At 40.3% G+C, this 26,350-nt stretch overlaps 1 protein-coding gene across 12 annotated transcripts; it reads left to right on the forward strand.

The window, feature by feature from the left end:
- The first annotated feature begins 2,609 nt into the window (after nt 1-2,609).
- On the forward strand, nt 2,610-26,338 carry arrb1 (arrestin, beta 1). Of its 12 annotated transcripts, none has more exons than XM_067508221.1 (17): nt 2,610-2,847; nt 11,974-12,004; nt 12,460-12,520; nt 12,674-12,718; nt 13,411-13,610; nt 15,003-15,062; nt 15,226-15,293; nt 15,491-15,626; nt 16,077-16,161; nt 16,264-16,336; nt 16,746-16,883; nt 16,962-17,045; nt 18,066-18,089; nt 18,291-18,361; nt 18,477-18,521; nt 18,707-18,755; nt 24,909-26,338. In XM_067508221.1, the coding sequence occupies exons 1-17, from the start codon at nt 2,828-2,830 to the stop codon at nt 25,018-25,020; spliced, it is 1,302 nt and encodes a 433-aa protein (XP_067364322.1). In that variant the 5' UTR covers nt 2,610-2,827; the 3' UTR covers nt 25,021-26,338. The 12 variants fall into 12 exon arrangements, with proteins under 12 accessions (XP_067364322.1, XP_067364323.1, XP_067364325.1 ...); XM_067508222.1 differs by having other exon boundaries at nt 2,612-2,847; nt 13,411-13,607; XM_067508213.1 differs by lacking the exon at nt 2,610-2,847 and adding an exon at nt 9,278-11,172.
- Nucleotides 26,339-26,350: the final 12 nt, after the last annotated feature.

The following is a 26,350-nucleotide window of genomic DNA, read 5'->3' on the forward strand; positions in this document are numbered from 1 at the left end:
CTGTCTGTCCTCCATCTACTTGTCCCCTTGCTTGTCTATGCTCTCAGGCCTTTATCACTTTTAATGTCTGACAAACTGTTGGAGTCTTGTCAGGTTTCTAAAAATATGAGTCAATGTAGAAGACAAATTTCAGCACTTGGGGCTGTTTGTTAATGAGGAGACAGGAACAGCTGCTGCCTCTGCCTGGGCCGAACCCACACAGACCATGGACTGGTGGTCACTCCAGGATCAGGATCAAGAGAAGTGAACAAATCGATTGTAAATTTTTATTTAATCAGAGAAGACTTTACAACACGTGTGGACCTGTATTCATACTTTTTATTTTGCATTTACTTGATTTAAAAGTTGTTGTGTTTTTCTAATTTGAACTCCAGATAATGTCCAGACCCAGTTCTGTGAAGTTTGTCCAGACTTCATATGAAGAACTAGCTTAAATTTTTTCATGAGCTTTTTCAGATTTGTTTTTAGCAACAGGAAGTACATTGGCCTCCATTTACCTTGGAAGGTAAAAATCAGTCCTGGGTCCAGTTCAGCAGCCAGATTAAGTTCACCAATACCAGCTGTTGTTAGCAGAACCAACTTGTACCAAAGCATTAGGCTTTATTAGCATTTAGCTGTTTGGAACATGTAAATCCTGTAGCAACATGTCTACAGTTACACAAATAGGTCTCAACTTGTTAGTGCAGGTGAGGGGTGGCACCTGGCTATGATGTGCTGGAGGCAGAACAGGATACAAGAAGTGAGGTGCAGGAAATTTCACTGTTTTGTGGCATGATAGAAAAGTATCAACACGTCTACTCTCACTGCGGATCCTCCGGACCTGCTCTGTTCACTACTCAGTCAGACAAAACCTGGACTTAGAAGCAGAATGAAGTCTGTTTTATATCTGATTCAGTCCTCAACGTGTCGCATGCAGCTCCTGTCTTTGTAATAAAGAACGTGTCATTTGTAAAGGACTGAAAGTTACAGAAATTGTCAACTGAAAACCCCAAAAAACATCTCGGGCGCTGTTTCAATCACCAAAGTGTCAGCCAAAGTTTATTTGGGTTGCACCTTTTGTACAAGTTTGTGTAGCTGCTGACAAATGACTGATATGCCAATAAAAGTGTGTTTACATGGACTTAAGTAACCAGCCAGGTTTTCTTTGTAAAGCTGGTTTCTTAAGTGGTATGTAAACGGTAAAACCTTGTTCCTAATCGTCTAACAGCACATGTGCAGGACAAATGTCTGCAGACAGAGCCATAAAAGGCTGAGTAAGGGCGGATTGTTAATAGAGCAATGCTGCATTGTTTTAAATCAAAGTCTGACAGAAAATTACAGTAACAAACTAAACACTTTTCCCAAATAAGCTAAGAAAGCTGGTTCTAACAGAGTACCCCGGTTACTCAAGTGCCTGTAAACATAGTTAGAGAGACAGAATATGTGTGAAAACAGTTTAAGAACAGATTAAAAGGTTGTGGAAACCTAAAGCATTTAGAGCAAACAGCTCCCCCCCTTCACTTTTACAGTTTAAGTTTGATTCTTTCATAAAAGGACACTTAACCACTGTGCCCTCGAACGTCAAACTGAGATATTTTATATGTCTCATCTTTAGTCATTTGGTCCAGATTCAGCCTCTCAGACAAAATGCAGTCTGCCTTCTTGGCAGAGCTGAATCTAAATGTCAGGACTTTGTCACACTAACAAGTCAAAAAGGACCTTAGATGAGTCCACCTACGATCAGACTTTGCTCACACAATTCTCCAAAATTTTTTGTGATATGATTGCTGTGATATAGAAAAAGTTACTCATATTATAACTGCTAATATTTTCATCTAGGTAGCATCTTCTGACATTTGTATTTATAATTATTTATTTGTTGTGCCACTCCTCACTTAAAATGTGGATCCCCCACTACAAAAACTGCCGTACTCTGTGATGTTTAAAGTATTGAGTTGTAAAATCTATTACATAGAAGTTAAAATTCTAAACTTAGATTTATCTTCTAATCTGAGCAAATTTCTTTACTGTACAGAAATAAATGAGTGGGTCTTCTTGTCTTTGTATTATCAGAAATCACATTTACAACCTTTTGCTAATCTAGAAAGAAAAAACAACATTCTTTATTGAATAAAATTTCATTCAAGTTAATTTCAGCAGATTTTTGGACAATAGTGTATTTACAAATGTTGAGGAAACATTTCTTAACATTTTTGTAAAATTTACAGTTTTTTATTTTTAAAAGTTTTTGATTTGAATTTTTTTTATTTAAAATGAAAATTCTTAAAAAAAAAAATCACTGTTTGTCGTTATTGATCTTCCATACAGATGCTATTAACTGGTCTGTTTTTCTCTGTTTAGTGTTATCTGAATCATTTTGTTGTTTCAGTCTTAAAGATTTAAATTTAGAGCTAAAACATGAATTCATAGATTTATGTGTTTACTGAGGGGCAGACTGATTGACTGATGGACAAAGGGATAATTGAGGTCAGAGTACAGCTGTCACAATGATGTTAATGTGGGAGACAGAAATAAAATGTGTCCCCTGGGTGTTTTAACACATTTTATTGCTAATGTGTGTGTCAGGAGAGAGGGACACAGACAATGGGGGGAGGAGAGAAGGAGGAGCAGAGTGGTGGATTCAGTCATTCTGTGGATCTGAACTCAGATGGAGGTTTTTCTTCCCACTGAGGGGAATCTGACGGCATGACGACAGCTTCCTGAGAGAGAGAGAGAGAGAGAGAGACATCCTCCCCTCAGTTACCACGGTGACGGCATCCCCCCACCCTTCTCCTCCTCCTATTCCATCATCTAGTCCGGCTGCTGTCCACTCGTCTGCGTCGTCAGGATGGGGGATAAAGGAACCAGGTAGGATTCAGTGTGTCCGTGTGTGCGCAGCAGCAGTACCCTGATACACAACGTCTTTGTGTGTGTTTTCATGCAGATTTTTGTTCCTTCACATTGTTCCGCTGCTGATTCCTCACAGAACCTTTAAATACAGACACAGGAAATATGTGTGTGTGTGTGTGTGTGTGTGTGTGTGTGTGTGTGTGTGTGTGTGTGGTAATGTTACATAAGGTTTGTTCAGGACCTCAGTAGTGTCACGTCTCTGTGAGCAGCAAATTTCTGATTCTTCTGGTCATTTTTTAAATTATTGTCTTGCTTTGATTTAATAAGATTTTCGTCACTAGTTTAAAAAGTGAGGATAATGACTCAATAACAAACAAAAGTAATATGTTACTTTTCCACAGGTCACTCAGATGTAGTCATTTGAAGTGATGATGCAGGTTTCTACCTGCTGCATAGATCTGATGATACCAGAATCTTAATGTCAGTTTAGTTGTAAAAACACAGGGTTACAACATGTACCTAAAACATACATAAGTACTTAGATTGTCAGTTTGTAATAATCCTGCATTCAGAGTGTTACTTTTGTAAAACTATATACTTTGAGTGGCAAAAGTAAAAGTACTAATTGTGCAGGATGCATCATTTTCAGAATATTTATTTATTCAGAATATTGATTTTAAGTAATATATTTAGATTATTATTATATTTATTATTTCAGATTATTATATTATTTATTATTATAATTATTTATTGTAAATGAATTAATGTTTGTTTTATGCCTGCAGCTGCTAAAAGCAGAGACCATCTTACTTTCTGTACTACTGTGTCTTCGTGCATGTGCTCATTATGTTGTATATAATTTGTTACAGTGAAGTATTTGAACCTGTGAAGTAACAGTGTTTTTAATCATCTCCATAACTTCTCTAAAAGTGGAGAGGAGCTGTTGGTGTCTTTCCTAGCAAGTTTTGCTGCTGCTTATTAACTGCTGTGCAAAGTGAATAATACCTGTGCTGTGCAGAGCATGGTGGAGTGTAGCAGACTGTAGAAGAGCGTAGCAGAGCAGGAAGGGGTGGAGCAAGGTGGATTGATTTTGACTTTGCGTGCTAACCTAAGTTGCACAGTGCCACTTAAAAGCTTTAAACGTCCCTGCACTGCGTGGGTACTTCACATGTATCAGATTGGTTGGAGGTTTCCCCAGACCACGGGACTGACACAGCCAAACTGATGTGTATCCCCTGTTAAAAACTTCTAACAGCTGAGTTTGGAAAAGTTTCTGAGAGATGTGAGGTACAGTCTCACCAAACACTGCTGTGACCCACAGACACAAACTGACTGACAGGAAGCAGAACTTGAACTCTGAGTTTTTGGAGTCACAAGTGAAAACATCCATGAAACTCAGTCTGACTTCCACTTCCTGAAGAGACGGTCATCTCTGATGACCCTCCACAATAAAGCTCCTGCTCTCAGAGGAAACGAGGCTGCAGAACCTCATATATTATTTTCATGTTTTTACATTTTCCTCAGTCACAGTTTTGTCGTTGTGACAGCAGATGATCACAGACAATTCAGGACAGTTTACACAAATGAAAAACTATAAATCTAAAAATCCCAGCTGACTTTGGGGAAATGTGTTTGTAGTGAAATGTGGTTATAGGTTTAGGAAGGACTGCGAATCTAACACACAAACATTGATCAGCTACAGACCAGTTTCATTCACGTATTTTCTTATGTTGCTTTTAATACTCAAACCTGTGTGAAAACTTCATTTGAAACTTTTCTATGTTTCTACATTTTATTGGATTTCTATAGAAATTTCCAGGTCACCATTTCTTTAATCTTTTATCCAGTGAATTTATTGCCAGTTTTGACCCTTTGAGCTCAGATAGTTAATAAATTAAGTGTAAACTCTACCCGATTTAAGCCTTTTGTCACACAGAAGTCGACTCAGACCTCAGAATCTGTGTGCTTCTACCCAATGGCCTTGTGTGTGAGTGTTTCTGTGTTTGCAGGCTCAACGATCAGAGTGTGATGTGTCAGGAGAATATTAATGAGCTCGGTGCGATGGCTCTGACATACAGAGCAGCTCAGTCTCACACTTTGTGTGTTTGAACATGTAGATTTCATTTAGAGTTTGTCACTTGGAGTCACGATGTAAAAAAGTGACACATTTAAAACAGCTGTCAAGTTCAATTAAAACTGCATTTTGTTAAAGCAGTTTTCACATGTTTGAGACTCAGCAGGGCTCGTGTGCAGCCACTGGGTGGTTCTCAGTGTGAGCCCCCACCCTTCCTCTATTATCTCCTGAAGATTACTTTCCTATGTTCCTAATGTTTTTGTAGGAAACATAATTATGTTTCAGTGCAATGGATCATATTGAATGCTGCAGTTATTAACAAATGGAGACAAGATGGAAAAGAATACAGTGTTTGGTTATGGAGTCACCTTGGTTACAGAGAAAGATGGTCAAGTTTTTTTTGGTCAAGTTTTTTTGGTCAAGTTCCTGTGGCTGAAAAACAAGTCGAAATCATTCCCTATGAGGTGTTTCTGCTAAAATGTTCGTTTTTATCAGACATGGCACTGGTAGTTTGTGGTTTGTTCAGATGCAGTTTTGGGAACCTCTTTTTGTATTTCTCTGGGTATTGCACAGTCTGACCTTAGGATCAATGTGCTGGGACGTCCACTCTTAGGAAAATTGGAATGTCTTCTTGAAAGTTTTCCACTTGTGAATAATCGTTCTCGCTGTAGAACTTTGAATTGTTGGAAACTGTTTTAGAACCTTTTCCAGATTGATGTGGAGGAACAGTGGAGGCACTGATTAGTTAATAAAGGGCTAATGATCAGCAGCTCCAGCTCTTAAATCCTATGAAGGCAGTAAAGGGAACTTAGTAATTCTGAAATAAGTTATATGTTGTTTGTCCGAGGTGGTATTTTCCTAATACAGAGATCCACCATGATAAAATAAATAAATGTTTTTGTCCAAAACAACATAGAAATAAAAGAGGTGGACTAAGTTATGAACCGTATCCACAATAGAAAATCTATTACATTCTCCATTTGAGGATATTTGTGTTGAGTTGCAAAGAAAAGTAATGTTTGGTCCATTAATGACTCTATTGCGCTGCTGAAGAGGTGACAGGAAACGTGGGACAAGACAGGATAATGACAAGAAGAAAAGTCCCCAGCTGGACTTGGACCTGCCAGCTACAGTTACATGACAGGTGCTGTAACCACTCAGCTCTGAGCGAGCTCCGGAAAAAGGAAGTCGGTGACGGCATTGCCACAGGCCATATGGGCATTCACAGCTGATGAAGGGGCAGAAGAAGAGGAAAAGATGTTGTGTAATTGCTCCTGATCTAGTTAAAACCAGTCTGTTATTGACATCCAGAGACTGCACTGGACCAGCTTGAATCCACTCGTCACCTTGCTTTTCTAGCAGGCGACACTTGTGTTCCTGGTACCTTGTACTTTCTCAATATCGCCTGCATCGTGGTTCCTAGTGAGCTGAGCTGTTTGTTTTTTTTTTTTTTATCTTGCTGGTTTCAGATTCTTGTGAAACTATAGTTGTGTCCTCGCTGTGACAAACAGTCTCACACTGAGAGTCAGCTGTGCTTCGATATCCTGTGTGTTTGTGTCACAGTAGCTTCCTAATGTGTGAGTATGACGACCAGCTACATTGAGAGGGTACTATATCTGCAACAAACCAAGAGAAAAGTACCTAGTACTGAAAGGGAGACGAGTCGAGCCGAGCTGGACCGTCACCTGGGGTGCATCACATGTTGTCAAAACTTTCCGTGTCCATGTTCCTATGGTAACATACCACACATGTGCAGGTTGGTCCTCAGCTTGAGTCTAGTTAGGGAGTTAGGAATTAAGCTCCTCTTAAACTCACATCCCTGATGATGAAATCCACATTTGCTACAGGAATCACAGAAGAGCTGCTGAGATGTCCTTTCACAGCCTGAAGTGTGAGACAAATGGTGTAAAATTAATAAAAACAAAATACAAAACTCTTTGAAACAAGAGGCAGTAGTTTGTGTCCCATCTGTGACAGGGTGTGGGCGTCTGCGGAGCCGCCTCAGGACCGATGAACTGATCAGAGGTCGTAGTCCAGCTCCTCTGTGACTCCAAGCATCAAAGCAGGGGGACGACAACCCCTTGGTGACCATCAATGGACAAAGACTTAGTGACTTCACAGAGATCCAGCCATGCTTCTCTTAGCCAGCTGGACAAAACTTTCAGATGAGAAGAGAGACATCTTCAAGAACAAGCGGAAGTCTAGTGGCCACTGAACAGAACCTTTGACAGCACCATATTGATATTGTATGTGTGTCGACTGTAAAATCCCTAAAAAAAAAAATCAATAAACTGGATGAAGATTTTTGAGCTACGTAGTAGTTGCTGAGATATTTCAGTGTGCGTTGGCTGATCGACAGAGCTGTGCAGGTTGCCAAGAATGAATCCATTATTGTCGCAGTCTCTTTAGTCGATGTCGTGTCTTAAAGCCTTTTTATGTCCTGTATTTTAGTTAAAAGGTCCTTTAGTAATAAACCTGCCGACTGTGCCTGTATCAGCAGCTCACTGATGGATGGTGGAGTAGGGTTGTGCCAGAGGTTAAAAATAATTACTCATTTTGAATGTACACAAAATCTGACAAGAAGCCAGTGAAGCAGCAGCAAACACACAATCAGTGCATCACTACTTGTGTGTTTTGTGTCATTTGAAATGTTTGTGATTATTCATAAGTAGTTATGCTGCTGCTGGCTACAGATAAGTATGTAGTGACCATGTAGTGGGGACTGTGGGGTGATGTAGAGCAGTAGTCTGGGTTGGTCTGGTTATCTTGGTATTAGCACCTAAGAATGGGGGGGGGTCACTTTGTCCTGTCCATTTGTGTTACATGCGGACGACTTCATGCGGACGACTTCATGCAAGCAGTGGTGTGCTTGGTTCGTTCCCTTCATTATAAGTATAAATCACAAAATTCTTCTTAGGTATAAAAATATATGAATGAACAACTAAAAGTAAAAGTACTCATAATGCAGAACAGGTCATTTCCAGAAGATGTGTGATTTTATTGGATTCTAATTATTAATGCATTCAACGTTTTCGTCACTTTAATCTCCGCTGGTAAAGATGGAGCTGTTACTGTAACAAGTAAATTTACTGATGAGTTTTTGAAATTAAAGGTCTAAAGGTTTGACCTGAACTAATTTTAACTTATTATTGGTATTACTGGACTCTACAAAGCAACTAGAAAGTGCAGAAACCACTGAAAAATCTAAAGTAACGCTCAATATCTCCTAAATGCAGGTGAGTGAAGCTGTTTGTGATCCAGTGTATTGCACGTTTCCTAAATCCCCAGCAGACCACCTGTGCTTGGGTGGGGTGTTGTTAAAAGGTCTTCATATTGGTACAGTACATACACTTGGTGGTACTTAAATTCTTAGATACTTAGTGTCAAAAAAAAAAAAAAAAATCACATTATATGGATTCGAAAGCACAACGTAGTTTAACCAGGATTAACCGTCTTTGTTTGAGCACAGTGTGTCTACTAAACTAACAACTGAGATAATTTCTACAACACTAAAGCCATATAGACTCATTGTCTTTAATAAATCAAATATGAAATCTATGAAACGAAATTGTTAGGGAAGCCAGACGTTCAACGCAACACAACATCAACATCGGAGCTACAGTGATTGTCCACACTAAGTCGGCCAGAAATCTGGGGGTCATCATTATCGACTAACTTTAAGGGATTGAGCTTTAAGGACTGTGACGCAGGAAGGTAGAGCGCATATCCAACAATACTGAAGTTATTCTTTCGATCCCAGCTCCTCTGGTCACATGTTGAAGTGTCTTTGAGCAAGACACTGAACCCCAACTTCCCCCATCGGTGTATGAGTGTATGTGTGATTGTGAGTGCGAATGGGTGAATAAGAAGCGCTTTGAGTGCCAATAGGTAGAAAAGCACAGACCATTTACCATTTATTCTTTCACTCAACTGCTGGTTCTTTGTCTTCAGAAACCAGCTTACCCATCTACATGACAGTTACTTCAGTCAATGCAAACTCACTTATCCTTTGTCCTCCACTTTGATGTGATTCACTGCTGAACAAGTCCTGCTGGCAGAGTGGGCAGCTGCTGTCTCTCAGAGAGAGACCATCAGAACCTGCTCAGTTTTAAAATACGATGTGGTAAATTATTAAAACTGTTCTCTTTTTAGCGTGTTCTTAGCAATTAATTCAATTCAATTGAGTTCTCTCTCTCTCTCTCTCTCTCTCTCTCTCTCTCTCTCTCTCTCTCTCTCTCTCTCTCTCTCTCTCTCTCTCTCTCTCTATATATATATATATATATATATATATATATATATTATATATCACCAATTCACAAAAAAGTCAATGAAAATGGAAAACGCACAGCTGCAAAGCCTGCACCTACAGAGAGGGACAGTGGGAGACAGAGAAGGAGAAAGACAACTCTGGGTGAAAATGTCATACAGTGGTGACAATTGTGGGGTGAGAGGAGAAGAGAGAGGGTCAAGAGGAGGAAAGGAGCTCAGTGCATCGGGGGGTGGGTCCCCCAGCAGTCTAAGCCTATAGCAGCATAACTATAACTAACTATATCCTTAATGAAAGAGGAAGGTTTTAAGCCTAGACTTAAAAGTGGAGAGGGTGTCTGCTTCCTGAATCAGAACTGGGAGCTGGTTCCACAGGAGAGGAGCTCGATAGCTAAAGGCTCTACCTCCCATTCTACCTTTGGAAATTCTGGGAACCACAAGTAGGCCTGCATTCTGAGAGCGAAGTGGTCTACTGCGATGATATGAACTATGAGGTCTTCTAAATATGATGGAGCCTGACCACTCAGAGCTTTATATGTAAGAAGCAGGGTTTTAAATTCTATTCTACATTTAATGGGAAGCCAATGGAGAGAAGCTAGTGAAGGTGAAATATGATCTCTCTTGCTAGTTCCAGTCAGCACTCTTGCTGCAGCATTTTGGATTAATTGCAGGCTCTTTACTTACTGGGGCATCCTGAAAGTAGGGAATTACAGTTGTCCAACCTAAAAGTAACAAATGCATGGACCATTTTTTCGGCATCACTTTGAGACAGGATGTTCCTAATTTTGGCAATGTTCTATAGGTGGAAGAAGGCTGTTCTGGAGATTTGTTTTATATGTGAGGTAAAGGACAAATCCTGGTCAAAAATAACTCCAAGGTTCCTTGTAGTAGTACTGGAGGCCAGACTTATGCCATCTAGAGTAACGATATGGTTGGACATCATATTTCTGAGATTTTGGGTCCAAATACTATGACTTCAGTTTTGTCTGAGTTTAGAAGTAAAAAATTGTGGGACATCCAACTCCATAGCTAACCTTTGTGTGCATGGAGGATTCTTTATTAATTCATCATTAATGAACAAATTGAAATCTGTCAGATAGATAAGATTTAAACCAACCTAGTGCAGTTCCTTTAATCCAAATTTCATGTTGCAGTCTCTGTAATAAAATGTTGTGATCAATGGTAATGAATGCAGCACTAAGATCTAACAGAACAAGTAAAGAGACCACTATCTGATGCTATGAGATCGTTCGTGACTTTTACTTCTGCTTCCTTGAGCAAACTAGTTGGAATAGGGTCTAGCAGACAGTTTAGTTTAGATGAGGTAATAATTGAAGTTAGCTCAGAGAGATCTGGGTAAAAAGCAGTCTAACAGGGAGTGGGGCCTTATTGATGATTCTAGTAATGTTGTATGTATCTGTAATATTTGGGAAAGCAAACCAGCTTTATGTGGAAGACCTTAGCTGGGTTCTCTCTGTCCTGTTCTTGACCCACAGCATCCATTGTGTCAATTCTTCAGTTGCATATGTGAGACACCCCATTACGTAACACAATCTGGCATCAAAAGACAAGAAATTATTCAATAATCGATAGGATTGATACATCAGACCATCCCTAACCTGTTTTACAATAGCTGTTTGTCATTTGTGGTGTCCCTTCCTCATCTTTTTGTCCTTTTAGTCTTTTTAATAAATGTGTGGGGTACGTGATTATTGGGAAAAGATTCTGAAGGGGGATTGGATCAGATGTAGCACAGACCAACCACCCAATCATGATCAAGGAGCAATTTGGTTGCTAATTTAGTTAAAGTTGTGAGTCGCATCTTTTAAGCTGTTGGACAGATTCAGATTCAGTACTTTAGTCCATCAGAGAATCTGCGTCTCTATGTGTCTTTTTCTGTCCTGTGTAGCATCACTGAATAAATCTTTAATCTTGTTTACAGGCTTTCTCTCCTATCGCTGTCAGACCGTCTCTTCCTTTGTCTTCCTCTGTCTCCCCTGCCTGTTAGTGAAGCTTTTACTGTCTTTGTCCATTTCTCACAGAAAGCTGAAGGTCCTGACGCTGTGTCATCACTGCACAAAGTACAGATGCAGATAAAGTTGTAATTTTTGAGTGAGCAATATTTCGTGTGACTTTAGCAAAGACAAAGGGACAGAAAATGGAGACGTGTTGTTGATAAATGTCCTGAAGTGATTGAATTGCATTATAACTGTGGTTTGACTGTTTGAGTCATTGCACAGTCAGTGTTTCATGTTTGATTTGTGATGTGAGAGATGCTTTGTGTTAAAATTTAATTGGACTAATTGCAGCAATGATGCTGAGCGAGCTCCCAGGAGTCTTGGAGATTTCCGCTAAAACAGCGTCCTGATGCTGCTGATTGATGAAGGGGGAGGCTGAAAGCTAATGGATCCACAACAGCTAATTTATGACAGCATTAACACAGAAGGGAGGGGGGTAATAATGTCTGACAGTATTAGACAGAAACTCAGAGAGAGGAAACTGCTGCCGATTACTATGATGAGGGTAGTGGTGATGATTTCTGAGGGATCACTCTGAAAATATGAGCTCTTATATGTTTGTGGACTTTTGGACCTCAACATTTGGGAAAAGATGGACCTTTTTCAACTGTAAGGATTTAAATACTTGTAAATTGTGTTAAATTTGGGAACAAACAGAGATGTGTACAGATGGACAGAAAGTGTAGCAAGTACACAACAACATATGGACACAGTCCTGCACTTAGAAAGAAACATATCAAAAAATGTGCCATGTTCCACTGACGTTCTTTTCCTCTCTATCTTCAGAGTGTTTAAGAAAGCCAGTCCCAATGGGAAGGTGAGTCCTTTTCATCTTCATTCTGCTCTAAGACGTAAGGGGAATTGTCTCTGTGTGGACACTCACAGGACATGTACAGACTAACATAAAACCATATCTGGATGGTTAATAACACAGAAGTATCTCAAAGTGCAGTGTCCTGGCTCCAACACTTAAGTCAGTAATGTTTTTCCATGACACATTATGTCTCTTCAGTCATGTTCATAATAAATCATTCATAAATCCATGCAGTTTACTAGTTGGCTAATTAGACATGATTCGGTCTCTGGGGTTTTCTACACAGTACGGTTATTAAATCCAGTTTTGTATCTTAGCATCTTTTTAGAAGGTATGTAGTTCACACGTGAAAGCCTAAGAAAAGGGTCTTTTTTCTGTGTTCTGATTGGCTGGTTACTCTAATGTAAGCTAACACCAATTGGCTGTTTGCTGCACTGACAGACCTTTTATGTCCTCAGCTCACTGTCTATCTGGGAAAGAGAGACTTTGTGGACCACGTGGACCTGGTGGAGCCTGTCGGTGAGATCAGTTTTCACAAATGTTAATTTGTCATTCTTTCATCATCAGTCAGAAATTAGTCAATGGTCTTTGATACTGGATGATGTCAGACATGTGGCCTGGTTGACTTTGGAATAAAGGCGGTTGAAGACTGTGTGTCTTTTCTTCCTGCAGACGGTGTCGTCCTGATCGACCCGGAGTACCTGAAGGAGAGGAAAGGTGGGAAACTGAACCACCTGCCTGCTGGTTAAATATTTTCATAGCTGTCATGCGAGAAAATCCAACTAAAGGAACGACTCCATTTTATAACCTAGAGCTAAATGCAGCTCTTAACATGAGAACGCTCTGTTTTCATTTACAGACTAAATGACTAAATAATGATTTGTATTGTATTTCTGTTTGTTTCTGTTTAGCTTTGTTAACATGCATGGGATGGATGGCAAAGATTTGCATTCTCACCTTCATGAAGGCAGAACATAGTGCAGTACTGTTGGATTCACAAAAAGACATTCATAATTGGGGAATTAAAAAACATACTTCTTTGGCCAGTGTGTGCCATGTACAGAGTTTAGATGTTGTAGTAGTTTGATCACGGCAACAACGTTGGCTTATGGCCCAGTTTTTGGTCCCAACCTTAAAGAATAATTTCATTAAAGAATGATTTCTTTTATTCTTTTCAAAAATCTCATCTTTCTCCATCCTCTGTAAACTGTGGAGTTCCACAGGGCAGTGTCCTTAAGCCTTGGATGTTTTTGTAAAAATGTGTAGTTAAATGAGATCTGCTTTCTTATTATTTCTTCTCTACTATTGTCCAGTACGGAGTTAGGATACGGGTGACCAGGGGTAAAGCATTTTCACAATGTCTTCAGATCCTATGTATTTAACATATAATTTGTGTCTTTTTGATTCAGTGTTTGTGACCCTGACTTGTGCGTTCCGTTACGGTCGTGAAGATTTGGACGTCCTTGGGTTGACTTTTCGGAAGGACCTGTTCGTGGCAAATGTCCAGGCCTTTCCTCCTGTGCCTGAAGAGAAGAAGAGTTTGACTCGTCTTCAGGAACGGCTGATTAAAAAACTAGGAGAACATGCCTACCCGTTCACCTTTGAGGTAGTCAGTCTTTTTGTCAACATTTCATCTGCAAAAAAAGTGAAAGTACAGTCAAATATAATTCACAATTTCTAATGCTTGAGGACAGTGTGTTATGTGAAGGTTTGCCTTTTTCATGTTTATTGACTCAATCATTCAGGCCCACCAATACGTAAATGTGAGGCACACACTGCACATAGGTCACCAAGAATCTGACAAGGGCCATGAGTAGAGCAGGAGAGAGGCCAAAATATAGATGTGTTGCTTTGCCCAATATCTTAATGTTTGTGGGGGTTTTTTTGTCATTAAAGGCTGAGGCAGCAGCTGCTGCTGTTTCATTTTACATGTTCAAGTTTTAAAATGTAGCCGTTGTGCATGTAACAGCAGGACCACAGCTGGTGTTCTTAGAGCAGCCCAGTGCTCAGCAGCAGCTCTGTGACTTTAGACTGAACGAAAATTTCAAATGATCATAATTTTAGGGACCTGTTGACCTGGTCTACTTTAGAGAGGAAAAAGGTCCTGTGGTTTACTGGTCTGGATGTAATACCATGAGATGTGCATATTTATTTGGACGTTGATACAGTTTTCCTTGTTTTAGCTCTTTGCACCACAACAGTGGGTTTGAAACAATCAATATATGTTTTAAGCGTCGACCTAGGAAGACACCCAGCTGGGACTGGCTCCAGCAGCCCTCTACATATGCCAAGTAACGAATCGTTAAATGCAATGGAATTAATTTATGATTAGGTTATTATGTTTATACAATTACTCCCGAGCCCTTAAAAATGTGGGGGCTGTGAAGGAAAACGTTCATGTAATATTTAAGTCAGTCTACACTTTAAGCACAAAGAGTCAACATTATGTCACTGTGTAAATACCGATGGACCTCAATATATTTGATTCTGGCTCAGCATAGTCCTCTTTCACCCCATGGTTCCTCTCAGTCTCTTTCTGTGTCAAATAGTCAAATCTTGTTAAATACTTGTTGGAACAGGAAGCTCAGTGAGAGACAACAAACAGGTTTTTTAATAGCCTCGTAAAAGTTACAGCACTGAACTGGATTTTTTAATGAAAAAGGGGGCAGTTGGTCAAACTGATGAACTCTTCTCTGTCAGAACTGAATGCGAGCCAAATTACAAGCTCTTGAAAATGATATGAGGATTTTGGATATATTATTATTTTGTGCCAGGCCTTTAAAGGACCAGTACAAACTGAAACATTTATGATTTTATTCTGGACATCAGTTCTATAGGGGCTGTGAGAACTGGAGTGAACTGGCAGGAGAACAAATGTCACTGATGCAGTTACATCCTACAAATGGTAAAACAGGTCACAGGCTCAGATCCTGAACTGTCTGTAAAATATTTATCCTCAGTGTGAAGAACCTTAAGATCCTTTTCCTTCATGTGTGGACAGATTCCTCTGAACCTGCCGTGCTCTGTCACCCTGCAGCCGGGACCAGAGGACACTGGGAAGGTAACGATGCTCATGTTTAACTTTTTCTTTCTGCTTGACTCATGTGTTGCAGTGCAGCCACTCTGTGGTTTAATGCCGATTCGTGCACCCTAGTAGCATTAATATTAATAAGTGCGCACTGATGAATTTATCAGTAATCAGTCTTCTCTTGCTTTGTTCTCAGGCCTGTGGTGTTGACTTCGAGGTGAAAGCTTTCTGTGCAGAACATGTTGAAGAAAAGATCCACAAAAGGTAAAAGTGAGTCAGCTGCAGCCCTCAGCAGAATAAAGAGATGAATTATGAATAAAGGTAAAATGGCGCGTGCATTTGCAGCTGCCTGCACAGAAAGAGCTGCAGCAGGGTGAACACTTCACTACTGACAGCAAATAAACCACAAGGATACCCACACCTTCTGAACATTGATAAAAGCTTGAACACCTGTGTTGTAGGAACTCAGTGCGTCTAGTGATCAGGAAAGTGCAGTACGCTCCAGAGAAACCTGGTCCTCAGCCCACAGCAGAAACCACCAGACAGTTCCTGATGTCAGACAAACCTCTGCACCTGGAGGCCTCACTGGACAAAGAGGTAACACCTGAGCTTTAAGGATCAAAGCTTCATGCCAGCACATCATCTTCTGAATACAAGTACAGTTGTAAGAATCCATCACATCAGACTCTAGACGTTCCAAGTTGTCCAAGTGTCCTGTGGTGTGAGTGATAATCAGTCAGTCAGTAACCGTCAGAGCTGAGCTGCAGTTTACAGAATCATATCTTCAGCTAAAGACTGAGATGATCACTCTGATGTCTTTGACTTTATCATCATCATGTTTTTATTTCTGTAATTGGAAAATAACAACAGTCCTCATAAAGTACACGCTCACCTTTGACTGTAGTAATTGGAATAATGGAACAGTAATTATTAATATGAAGTGACATTTGCTACGTACAGTAGTAATCGTAATTGATATGGATGAAGAAGTAGAAAAATACATCACAGATAGTTTGAGCTCACGTGTATGTACCTGTTGTCTCACAGATCTACTACCACGGGGAGCCCATCAGCGTCAATGTGCACGTCACCAACAACACCAACAAGACCGTGAAGAAGATGAAGATCTCAGGTACTTTAGTCCTCTGCCTCCTGTGTGTGTGTGTGTGTGTGTGTGTGTGTGTGTGTGCAGCTGCTTGTTATCTGTAACACGTTGTGATTTATGTTTCCACAGTGCGACAGTACGCAGACATCTGCCTGTTCAACACAGCTCAGTACAAATGTCCAGTGGCCACAGAGGAGTCGGAGTAAGTTTCCTTCCTCTGCAGCTGTTTGCTCCAGTAGCAGATTTTAATAGAAAACATGTAGTTAAATATGATTCTTAGAAAACCCGGTTGTGATACTGTGCAATAGTGTGCAAAATAAGAAGAATATGATATCAGTATATGAAATAGTTTTGTTAATCCTGAGTGGCTCTGCTGAGGAAATTGTTTACTACTGCTGGAGAATCCTGGAACCGAGTCAAACACGTTTGGTAAAATGTTTTTTACATAATTAATGTTATTAAAACAGTGTGTAATAAAACGAAGCATTACTCACTGTTAATGACAGAAAAACAATGTACAATAAATAAACCCTGATGCTGAAATGTCTACAGTGAGAAACCGATGTCTCACTTCATCCTTTGTTGCCATGACAACACTTCTCTCTCCTCAGTGATATTGTCGCTCCCAGTTCAACTTTCTGCAAAGTTTTCACCCTCACTCCTTTATTGGCCAACAACCGAGAGAAACGAGGCCTTGCTCTGGATGGGAAGTTGAAGCATGAGGACACCAACCTTGCCTCCAGCACGCTGTGAGTCCCGCCACGCCTGTGATGCCTTCCAGGCCTGTGGGAGAGTAGCAAACTGATATTTCTTTCTTTCTTGTTCAGGTTAAGAGAAGGAGCCAATAAGGAGATCCTCGGTATCATTGTGTCATACAAAGTCAAGGTCAAGCTGGTGGTGTCTCGAGGCGGGTCAGTACTCAGACTTAAAATTCTCATGTGGGGTTTGTTTTTCCTGTGGAACCCTGAAAGTTTCCAAAGCCGCACAAGATCAATTGCTTCTTGAACAGACTTAACGAGATGGACAAAGACAACTGCAAATTAGGTGTTCAACTAAAGCAATAAATGCCTCCATGACACATACTGAGACAGCTTTAATATCAATCAATCAGATGTTTCCTAAAATAAATGTGAACATGTTTTGTTGGTGGGAATGTAGTTCACTGTATCAATCTGCTTATGTCCATTACTAATATTAATTAATAATTATCAATGTCCAATATTGATAAAGCCAATCACAGTAAATCACAGTAAATCACAGTAAAACCACAACACCACAGAGGCGAGTTCGAGTCTCGTGTAGATTCAGGCACGAACTACACAGAACTTCATTTTGGGGAGATGCTGCTTGTGATTAAATCAAACTTAGTTTTTAATGCAGAGGCTTTAACTTTAAACATCTACATGCCAAAAACCACATAAAGCACCTGTAGGGGTCCTGAATGAAACATCTCAGGAAGTAGTAGTTTCACTTGAGTATTACATTTTTTTCCTGTCCTGATGTGTTGTTCACACATTACCACATTAATCGAAAAACAGAAAACTGTCACAAGAGCTCCACAGTTTTTTGTTTTTTTTTTTGAGCATTTTTATTAGAACGGCAAAGCTCAGTTTTAGTGTCAGTCCCAGGTTTCATTTTATCTCTCTTCATGATTATTTAACTTCTATAAAGTCAGAAGACATTTGCTCATTTCCTTCATCTTAAGCTCCGAAGCAAAGATGTGTAACGAACAGCCAGTTTCACGTAGCTGTGCAGAGGTTTTTATTGTTGTGACTGAACACAGACACATTTGGACCCACTTCTTGTAAACACTTGTACAAATAAGGAGCTGTGTCCCACCATGACAGGAAATTACCTCATCAGTAGAAATGAAGCTGAACCCCTGTGCTGCTGTTGTGAAGCTTAAGGTGTTAAATGTTTATTGATTTCAGGCTCCTGGGAGATCTGGCAGCGAGGTAACCTTTCAAGATCTGTCACGTCACTGAGATCATCGATGAACACACTGATACAAACCACACACTGAGATTTACAAAGGTCACCTGAACGTCTCACTGAAAAAACCCTATCAACAGTCCAATCACACAAATTACAGTTTTTAATTGGTCTTCTGTGGATTATTGGTGGTTTTATGACTTGACACATTGAATGTTTTTCAGTGACGTCTCTGTTGAGCTGCCTTTCACATTAATGCACCCGAAGCCCTTAGAAGAATCCATCTTCAGAGACGGTAAGTGCCGTTTACGTGTTCACCCTGCAGGTTCATACTCTAATCTGCCTCAAAAAGTCAAACTCAGTAAAGCTGAAGAAAGTGATTGAAATTTGATTTATTTTGTGATTTTTAGTTTACTGCTGGTGCATACTGCAGGATTTCAGGAGGTCCAGACAATGTAATGGATTTTATCTTTGCAAGTAGATTTTCATTGACATTAAGTGAAACCAAAAACTACAAATTCAGTGTAAAATCATAATGTGAGAAATGATGCGAGACACTGATGGAACACCACACTAGAGAAGTTTGTCTGATGATAATCTCCAAATGTTCATCGATGTTTCCACCTTCTCTCTCTTTCAGCTCCAGATGAAGCTCCGATCGACACAAACCTGATCGAGTTTGACACACAGTAAGCAGCCATCTCTCCTCTTTCTCTCTGTTTTCCTGTCTCTCCATCCTTGCCGGCTCATCCAGCTGCTGCCTCTCTCTGTGTTCTGACTGGCTGCTTTATGGCCTTGTCAATAAACCCTGAAAGAAGAGAGGGTTTCCCCTCCACCTGCTGAAGCATTTACTGTGATGGACTCATCTCCTGAGTCTCAGCTTTAATGTGTGTTAATGCTTGCTGCTGTGGGAGCTGCAGGAAATGGGCTGTAACTCAGTCTGCCATCAGCAGAGCCTTAGAAAATGAATCTTGTGAACTGACTGATAGCAACTCTGCATATTTCACTCTCGTTTAGCCGCAAAATAGTGTCCAATAAGTATAGATTGACCGGGTGCAATGATTAACACAGGTGCTTCAGTGTTAAGAAGAGACAGGATAAAGCATTAAGATAAAACAGATTCACACATGCATGGTGGGATAATTGGTGACTCGTAATAGCCTGTATGTGTAAATGTGACTGTGAATGGTTGTCTGTCTGTTTATGTCTCTGTGTTGGCCCTGAGACAGACTGGAGACCTGTCCATGGTTGGACCTCAGCCCACAGGATGAATGGATTTTCCATCACAGTAACAAACAGTAGTCACACGTGCAGCAGGTGACCACAGTGTGGGCTCAGATACTTTGGGTGTTTTTTTGATGCTCACCAGGTCTTTAATGATGCAGGACTGATGTTTCAGTGATGGATATTTCCCTGAGAAGCATGCAGTTAAACAACAACCAGATGTGAACGTGACAAACTGCTGCCTCCCTGAATAAAAAACACGTTTGCTCAGTCTAGTTATAGGATTTTTTTTTTTCTTATAACATACACTCATATACTTTTATTTTCTCATAGTATTTTCTGTTATTTTGAGATAATTCATTCGGTTAAGTCATTAACATCTCATCAATTTAACATAAGCACACAAACACGAGCAGTACTCAGGCATTAACACAACATGAAGGAGCAGTGTGAGGGGACTGAAACAAACTAAAGCCTTAATGCACCACATTTAGATGATCAGGTTAAAATAATTTTTTATTTTGTCTTGTTTGCACCTAACATAGGGCTGTTTTAGAAAAACAGTTGTGTTAAAATGAGAAAGGTCTGTTATTGGATTATTACAATGCATACAAGCACATTGTCTGTTATGTCTTATGCTTATCGTAAGTGATGCATGATGTTTACATTAGAAAACTTCTCAGGATCACTGAACAGATGTTACTGAGGAAAGACTTTATTTGTGTGTTCAGATTATAGTGAAATAACAGCATTTGGGCACAACTCGTCATCGTTGTGTATTCTGCCCAGAACTCCAAAAATTTCCATTTATAGAACTTTGACAGAAGTCTCCAACTGCATATCCCAGCCCATGCACCAGTTGTGTCTTTGAGACACTCACCACTAACAATATATATATATATATATATATATATATATATATATATATATATATATGTATATATATGTATGTATGTATGTGTAAATGTTTATGTCCTCAGTGACAACCAATAAAGCTTCTAATTACACATTATACCCTCATATCAATATCAGAGTCAGTTTGTCATTTACATTTAGTCATTCTCAGATGATTTTGCTTCAAATCTAAGTGCTTTGAGAAGAAGTGTTTTCGTTTCAAGATGGAATCTTGAATTTGTGCAGCTTCCTCTCAGGAATCCTGAGCATGATGGGTTGTTCACTTATCCGGTCAGTGAACCGAGGAGCTGAGGGAGCAGGTCTGGAAGACAGGGGGCTGAGACTATTCAGACAGGTCGAAAGCTTGGTGCAGGAGATGTTAGTAAAATAAACGCTACTCCAGCAACAAATAGGTCAAATCAAAGTTAGAGTTTAATATTTCACTGTATAGTAAGTCAGTGGTAGATCATAGTACTGTATGGGAGCAGTGGTTGGCTAATAAGCTCGCTGGTTCAAAAAGGGTGGAGAAGTGAAAAGACTGCTCAAGACCCTTCACCCCAACTTTTGCTCAGAGGCCACAGGCCTGAATAGATAATAATAATGATAGGAGCTTTATTTATAGAGCCCTTATCAAAACAAAGTACAAAGGTCTGTACAGTATAAAGGAAAATAAAATCAAAGAAAATCACAAGGTTAAAATACACAAAATGACATGGATAGAATATACTATGTATATTTATATGAGTCTCACATTTCAGGAAAAGAAATTTGATAAAAACGCGTTTTAACACAATACTTGAAAGATCCTGAGCCTGATGAAGCCATGATGGAAAACGCTCTATGGAAAATGATGGAGCATTTTCCATCATGGTTTTTAATCGGGACGTTGGAATAGACAACAATGTACTGTCTGATGATTTTACATTTAGTAATGGAACATTTGGAATTAAAAGATCAGAAATATAGTACGGAGCAAAACCATGCAGAACTTTATAAGTAATCAATAAAATATTAAATTTTATCCTAAGATGAACAAGTAGCCAATGAGGAGACGAGATTTGTACAAGACAAGGAGTAATGTGGCTGAACTTCCCGGTACCAGTCAGGAGGTGAGCTGCTGAGTTCTGAACAATTTGTAGGCGTTTTAAGTCCTTTGATGGATCAACAGCTTTCAGCTTGTCCCTTCAGGAGTCACCACAGCGGAACGATTTCCGCATGTTGATTCTGCATTCGTTTTTACACTGGATGCCCTTCCTGCCAAAACCCATTTTTATGCGGGCACCAGGGTGGCCCTTGGTGGCTGGGATATGCCACTCTGGTGGGGTGGGATTCAAACTTGTGGCCTTCTGTATCCCAACCCAATGCCCTACCACTACCACTGAGGCACTAGGCCCCCTTCAAATCTTTTTGATGAAGTGAGGAAAATAGGCTATTGCATTAATTAAGACAATAGGAGATAAAAGCATGAATAAATGGTCTCAGCAAGATTAAAGTTTAACATAGGTCTGATTTTTCCAAGATGGTTCGAACACAAATGAACTAGTTTTGGGATGTGATGCTCAAAACTCAAGTTGCAAATAAAACAACAAGATTTCTAGCAATGGGCTTAACAGACTTTAATAAAGCCCCTTAGGATGGAAGTATCTTCTTTTCCTTTCGGCTGTTCACTTTCAGGTGTCGCCACAGCGAATCATGTGCCTCCATCTAACTCTATCCTCTGCATCCTCTTCACTCACACCAACTAACTTCATGTCCTCCCTCACTACATCCATAAATGTCCTCTTTGTTCTTCCTCTAGACCTCCTGCCTGGCAGCTCCAACCTCAGCATCCTTCTACCGATATATTCACAGTTTCTCCTCTGAACATGTCCAAACCACCTCAATCTGGCCTCTCTGACTTTATCTCCAACACATCTAACATGATCTGTCCCTCTGATGTCCTCATTCCTGATCCTGTCCATCCTCGTCACTCCCATAGAGAACCTCAACATCTTAAGCTCTGCTACCTCCAGCTTTGGCTCGTGTCTTTTCTTCAGTGCCACTGTCTCTAAGCCGAACAACATCTCTGGTCTCACCATCGTCTTGAACATCTTTCCTTTCATTCTCGCTGATACTCTTTTATCACGCAACACACCTGACACTTTTCTCCACTCGTTCCAACCTGCCTGCACTCGCCTCTTCACCTCTTTTCCACACTCTCCATTGCTCTGAACTGTTGACCCTAAGTACTTAAAGTCCTGCACCTTCTTCACCTCTGCTCCATGTAACCTCACCATTCCACCTGGGTCCCTCTCATTCACACATGTATTCTGTCTTACTGCGGCTAAGCTTCATTCCTCTGTTTTCCAGAGCAGACCTCCACCTCTCTAGATTTTCCTCCACCTGCTCCCTGCTCTCACTACAAACCACAATGTCATCTGCAAACATCATAGTCCATGGAGATTCCTGTCTAACCTCATCTGTCAGCATGTCTATCACCAGAGCAAATAAGAAGGGGCTCAGAGCCGATCCTTGATGCAGACCCACCTCCACCTTGAACTCCTCTGTCACACCTACAGCACCTCACCACGGTCTTAGAGCTGTCATACATGTCCTGCACCAATCTAACATACTTCTCTGCCGTTCCAGACTTCCTCATACAATACCACAGCTCCTCCTGTCAATACATTTCCATCCTTATCTTTAATCACACTAACTTGCTGCACATCCTTCCCATCTCTATCTCTTTGTCTGGCCAACCTGTACAAATCCACCTTTTCCTCTTTAGTGTCCAACCTAGCATACAAGTCCTCATATGCTCTTTGTTTGGCCTTTGCCACCTCTACCTTCACCTTACGCTGCATCTCCCTGTACTCCTGTCTACTCTCTTCAGTCCTCTCAGTGTCCCACTTCTTCTTAGCTAACCTCTTTCTCTGTATACACTCCTGAACTTCCTTGTTCCACCACCAAGTCTCTTTGTCCACTTTCCTCTTTCCAGATGACACACCAAGTACCCTCCTACCTGTCTCCCTGATCACATTAGCTGTAGTGGTCCAGTCATCTGGAAGCATCTCCTGACCACTTAGAGCCTGTCTCAGCTCCTCCCTGAAAACTATACCTATTCTGGAAGAAAGTGTTCACTACAGCCATTTCCATCCTCTTTGCAAAGTCTACCACCATCTGTCCTTCTGCGTTCCTGTCCTGAAGACCAAACCTGCCCATCACATTCTCATTACCTCTCTTCCCTTCACCTACATCACAACTCTCTCACCTCTAGGGATGCTCTGCATCACTTCATTTGACTTGCTCCAGAATTTCTGCTTCTCTTCCAACTCACTTCCTACCTGTGGGGCACAACCACTAACAATGTAAAAAGCCGTCTCTGTGCTGTCATTTTTGTGAAAACCTGATTGGAACTTTTCAAAAATGTTATCTGTTTCCAAAGCTCCCAGCGACTGCTGAGAGACCTTCTTTTTTTAGAATTTTAGAGACAAATGGCAATTTGGCAATGGGGCAGTAGCTGTCCAGGAGAGAAGGATTAGGACAAGTTTTCTTTGAAATGAGGGCCATTCAAGCAACTTTGAAATAGTCAGAGAATATTTGTCATTGATTTGTTCAATATGATGAGCAAACACTTCCAGTAAAAACTTTGTTGGAATAATGTCAAGTGGACTAGCTGATGCTTTTATGTGATATCAAGTAGCCTAGACAGTGTAATAGGAGAGAAGTAATTCAGGGAGATCCAATAAGGACAGATCACGTCCAGAAATGAAGGATTTTGAGTGATATCACCCCTAATTACAATTTGAAAAAGAAACCCAGATTTGTAAAAGTCAGTGTAACTTTGTTTTATTCAACTGGGATTTTCTGGCTGTTGCTAAAAGGACAAACAGAGACAGCTAAGAGTTTTTAAAATTCCTATGTGTGATAAGTCAGTGATCCTCAGTAGCTACACTTGACCAAAGTCGACAAAAAAAACAATGACCTGCAGTAGTTGTACTACTGTATATTACTGTGACTTTTATTTTGATAAAAAGAGAAAAATGAGTGTCTCAGCTCAGCATACCTCCCCTACCAGTGTAACAGTTCCATCAATATTTTCTACATTTAGTTAGAAACACAGATACTTTGTGACATTCACACATTATAAATTTAACTGGCAGCTGCAGCTCATGTCTGTTAAAGTTGTTGAGTCTTCAGAAAGCTGATGTAACATTAACATGACAAAACAGGCCTGGTGAACACTTCATCTGTAGCCTGCATCCATGTTATTAATACTTTAGGAATTTATGCTGACGTTAGTAAAGAGTGGAAGGACAGCATCAAATCTAAAATAAAACGACCCAGTCTCCGGTTCACATGAAATTAGAGATCATGGACACGTTTAGATCAAACACGCTTCTTGCATCTGAAGAGTGACATAATATTTTAACCAATTTGTAGTGAGGCAACACACATAAATTAATGTTAAGAACATCGATGGCCGTCATGAAGACCGGCCATTTATTTTTCATTTGCTCGATCAAGCAACTGCATGACACATTTCAAAAAAAGAGTTTGGTCGCCGTGGGGAAGCGTGAATGTCGAGCCCAGCTGTGTCATGCTTACAGAACATCAAAACTTGGACTTGGTTCCACTGTCTCTAAAACTGTTCTCCATTCAAGAATTTCTCAAATGAGCACTGTCTTAAGATACTTTTGTTATCAATTAACTTCAGAACTCTCTTCCTCCTTCACTTCCCTTAGTGATGATGACATCATCTTTGAAGACTTTGCCCGCCAGCGGCTGATTGGGGCGAAAGATGATAAGGACGAAGATGAAGAGCCGGTGGACTCGCCCAAACTCACTGACAGATAAAGGGGACAAGTGTCGGCGCCGCCACTGCTGCTGTTTTTAGTGTGGAGCCAATGGAAGTAACCTATAGGTCAAACTACAGTCTGGACACCCTTTAAACACTCGGCGGTGCAGCGTTTGTCTTCTTGTTCATGTTCGTCCTCTCTGCGTCCTGCCAGGTGTAACAGAAGCTAGAAAACCACAGCCTAGACGTGAGTTGTATTTTCAGACGGAACAGCTCCTCACTCCTTCACCAGCCAGCTGAAGCGTTGAGCCAGCAGTCACGGTAACGTAACGACGGCTGGTCGCATGCCTGCACTTTGTCCTACGTGTTTCCATTAGGGACTGAACAAGAGTAACGTTGTGATGAGATTAGTTTTGATGTGCCGTATCAGAGGGTCTTCATAAAAAAACAACACTGCCATCGTTGGTTGATCTGAAACAGTTCACCACTCAAGCCACAACAAGGACTTCAGCTAAAGGAGGTTTTAGTTAAGCTGTCAGTGGACGAGGCTGGAAAGTACGAAGGAAATTTGAGAGGAGAAGTGACCTGCAGGATGTCCCCATTTGCCTTGAGGACCTCAAACTGGTGGCCTAGTTTGCATGAAAAACATTCTTACTTTCCATGATTTATTAATGTCATGAATTATTAACCTTTATAGAGGACAGCGCTAATTTTAAAGGAGCAAAAGTGTTTCATTTTCCAGATCAGCCACAGTATTTAGAAGTGACGAAGGATGTGTTTTAACCTTCAGAAGTGAAATGAGGCTTTAGCTCTGTCACAACAAGTGAGGTATCCAAAGACTATGAATTTGGTATCAAAACATAGGTATTTTATCGTACAAAAACACATTTCACTTGTCCGGATGCTGAATTCAAGTTAACCCAGCACCTCACAGCACCTTTAAATTTTCTTAATCATTACACCAAGAAAAGTGTAATCATAAACAAAAACTGCTAGAAAGAAGTGGTTCCTTAAATGAAATGATGTATGCTAACGAACAACCGGACGTGTACATTACAAAGTGATTAAAACATAAAAAAATTAATAAATCAACAGCGTGGCCATTCGCTTGAGGAATCAGGAGACTGGATGAGTTCAATTTTGATATTTAATCAGAATGTTCAGCGTCAACTGTCTTAAACATCTATTCATATGGATGTGTGTGTGTGTGTGTGTGTCTGTGTGTGTGTCACTGAATGAATTACTGTAACATGACATTACAGGATAAAGATTAGAAACATTAATTAATATTATTTTACTTTGCTTTTATTTTGATAGGGCTAGAAGGAACCTTGTATATTATAGTGAATCTTTAATAAAAAGAAGTTTGTGGCTGTGTGTGTGTGTTTC

Source organism: Channa argus, chromosome 6, assembly GCF_033026475.1.
Source record: "Channa argus isolate prfri chromosome 6, Channa argus male v1.0, whole genome shotgun sequence".
NCBI classification, from domain to species: Eukaryota; Metazoa; Chordata; class Actinopteri; order Anabantiformes; family Channidae; genus Channa; species Channa argus.

What these genes read in the sequence shown, in the direction of transcription:
- arrb1 (XM_067508213.1), top strand. Translation starts at nt 11,054, where the DNA reads ATGTGTCTTTTTCTGTCCTGTGTAGCATCACTGAATAAATCTTTAATC. An exon ending in TTCCTCTGTCTCCCCTGCCT is followed by an intron (nt 11,173 to 11,973) that starts GTTAGTGAAGCT and finishes CTCTATCTTCAG; the next exon opens with AGTGTTTAAGAAAGCCAGTC. An exon ending in GTGGCCACAGAGGAGTCGGA is followed by an intron (nt 16,337 to 16,745) that starts GTAAGTTTCCTT and finishes CTCTCTCCTCAG; the next exon opens with TGATATTGTCGCTCCCAGTT.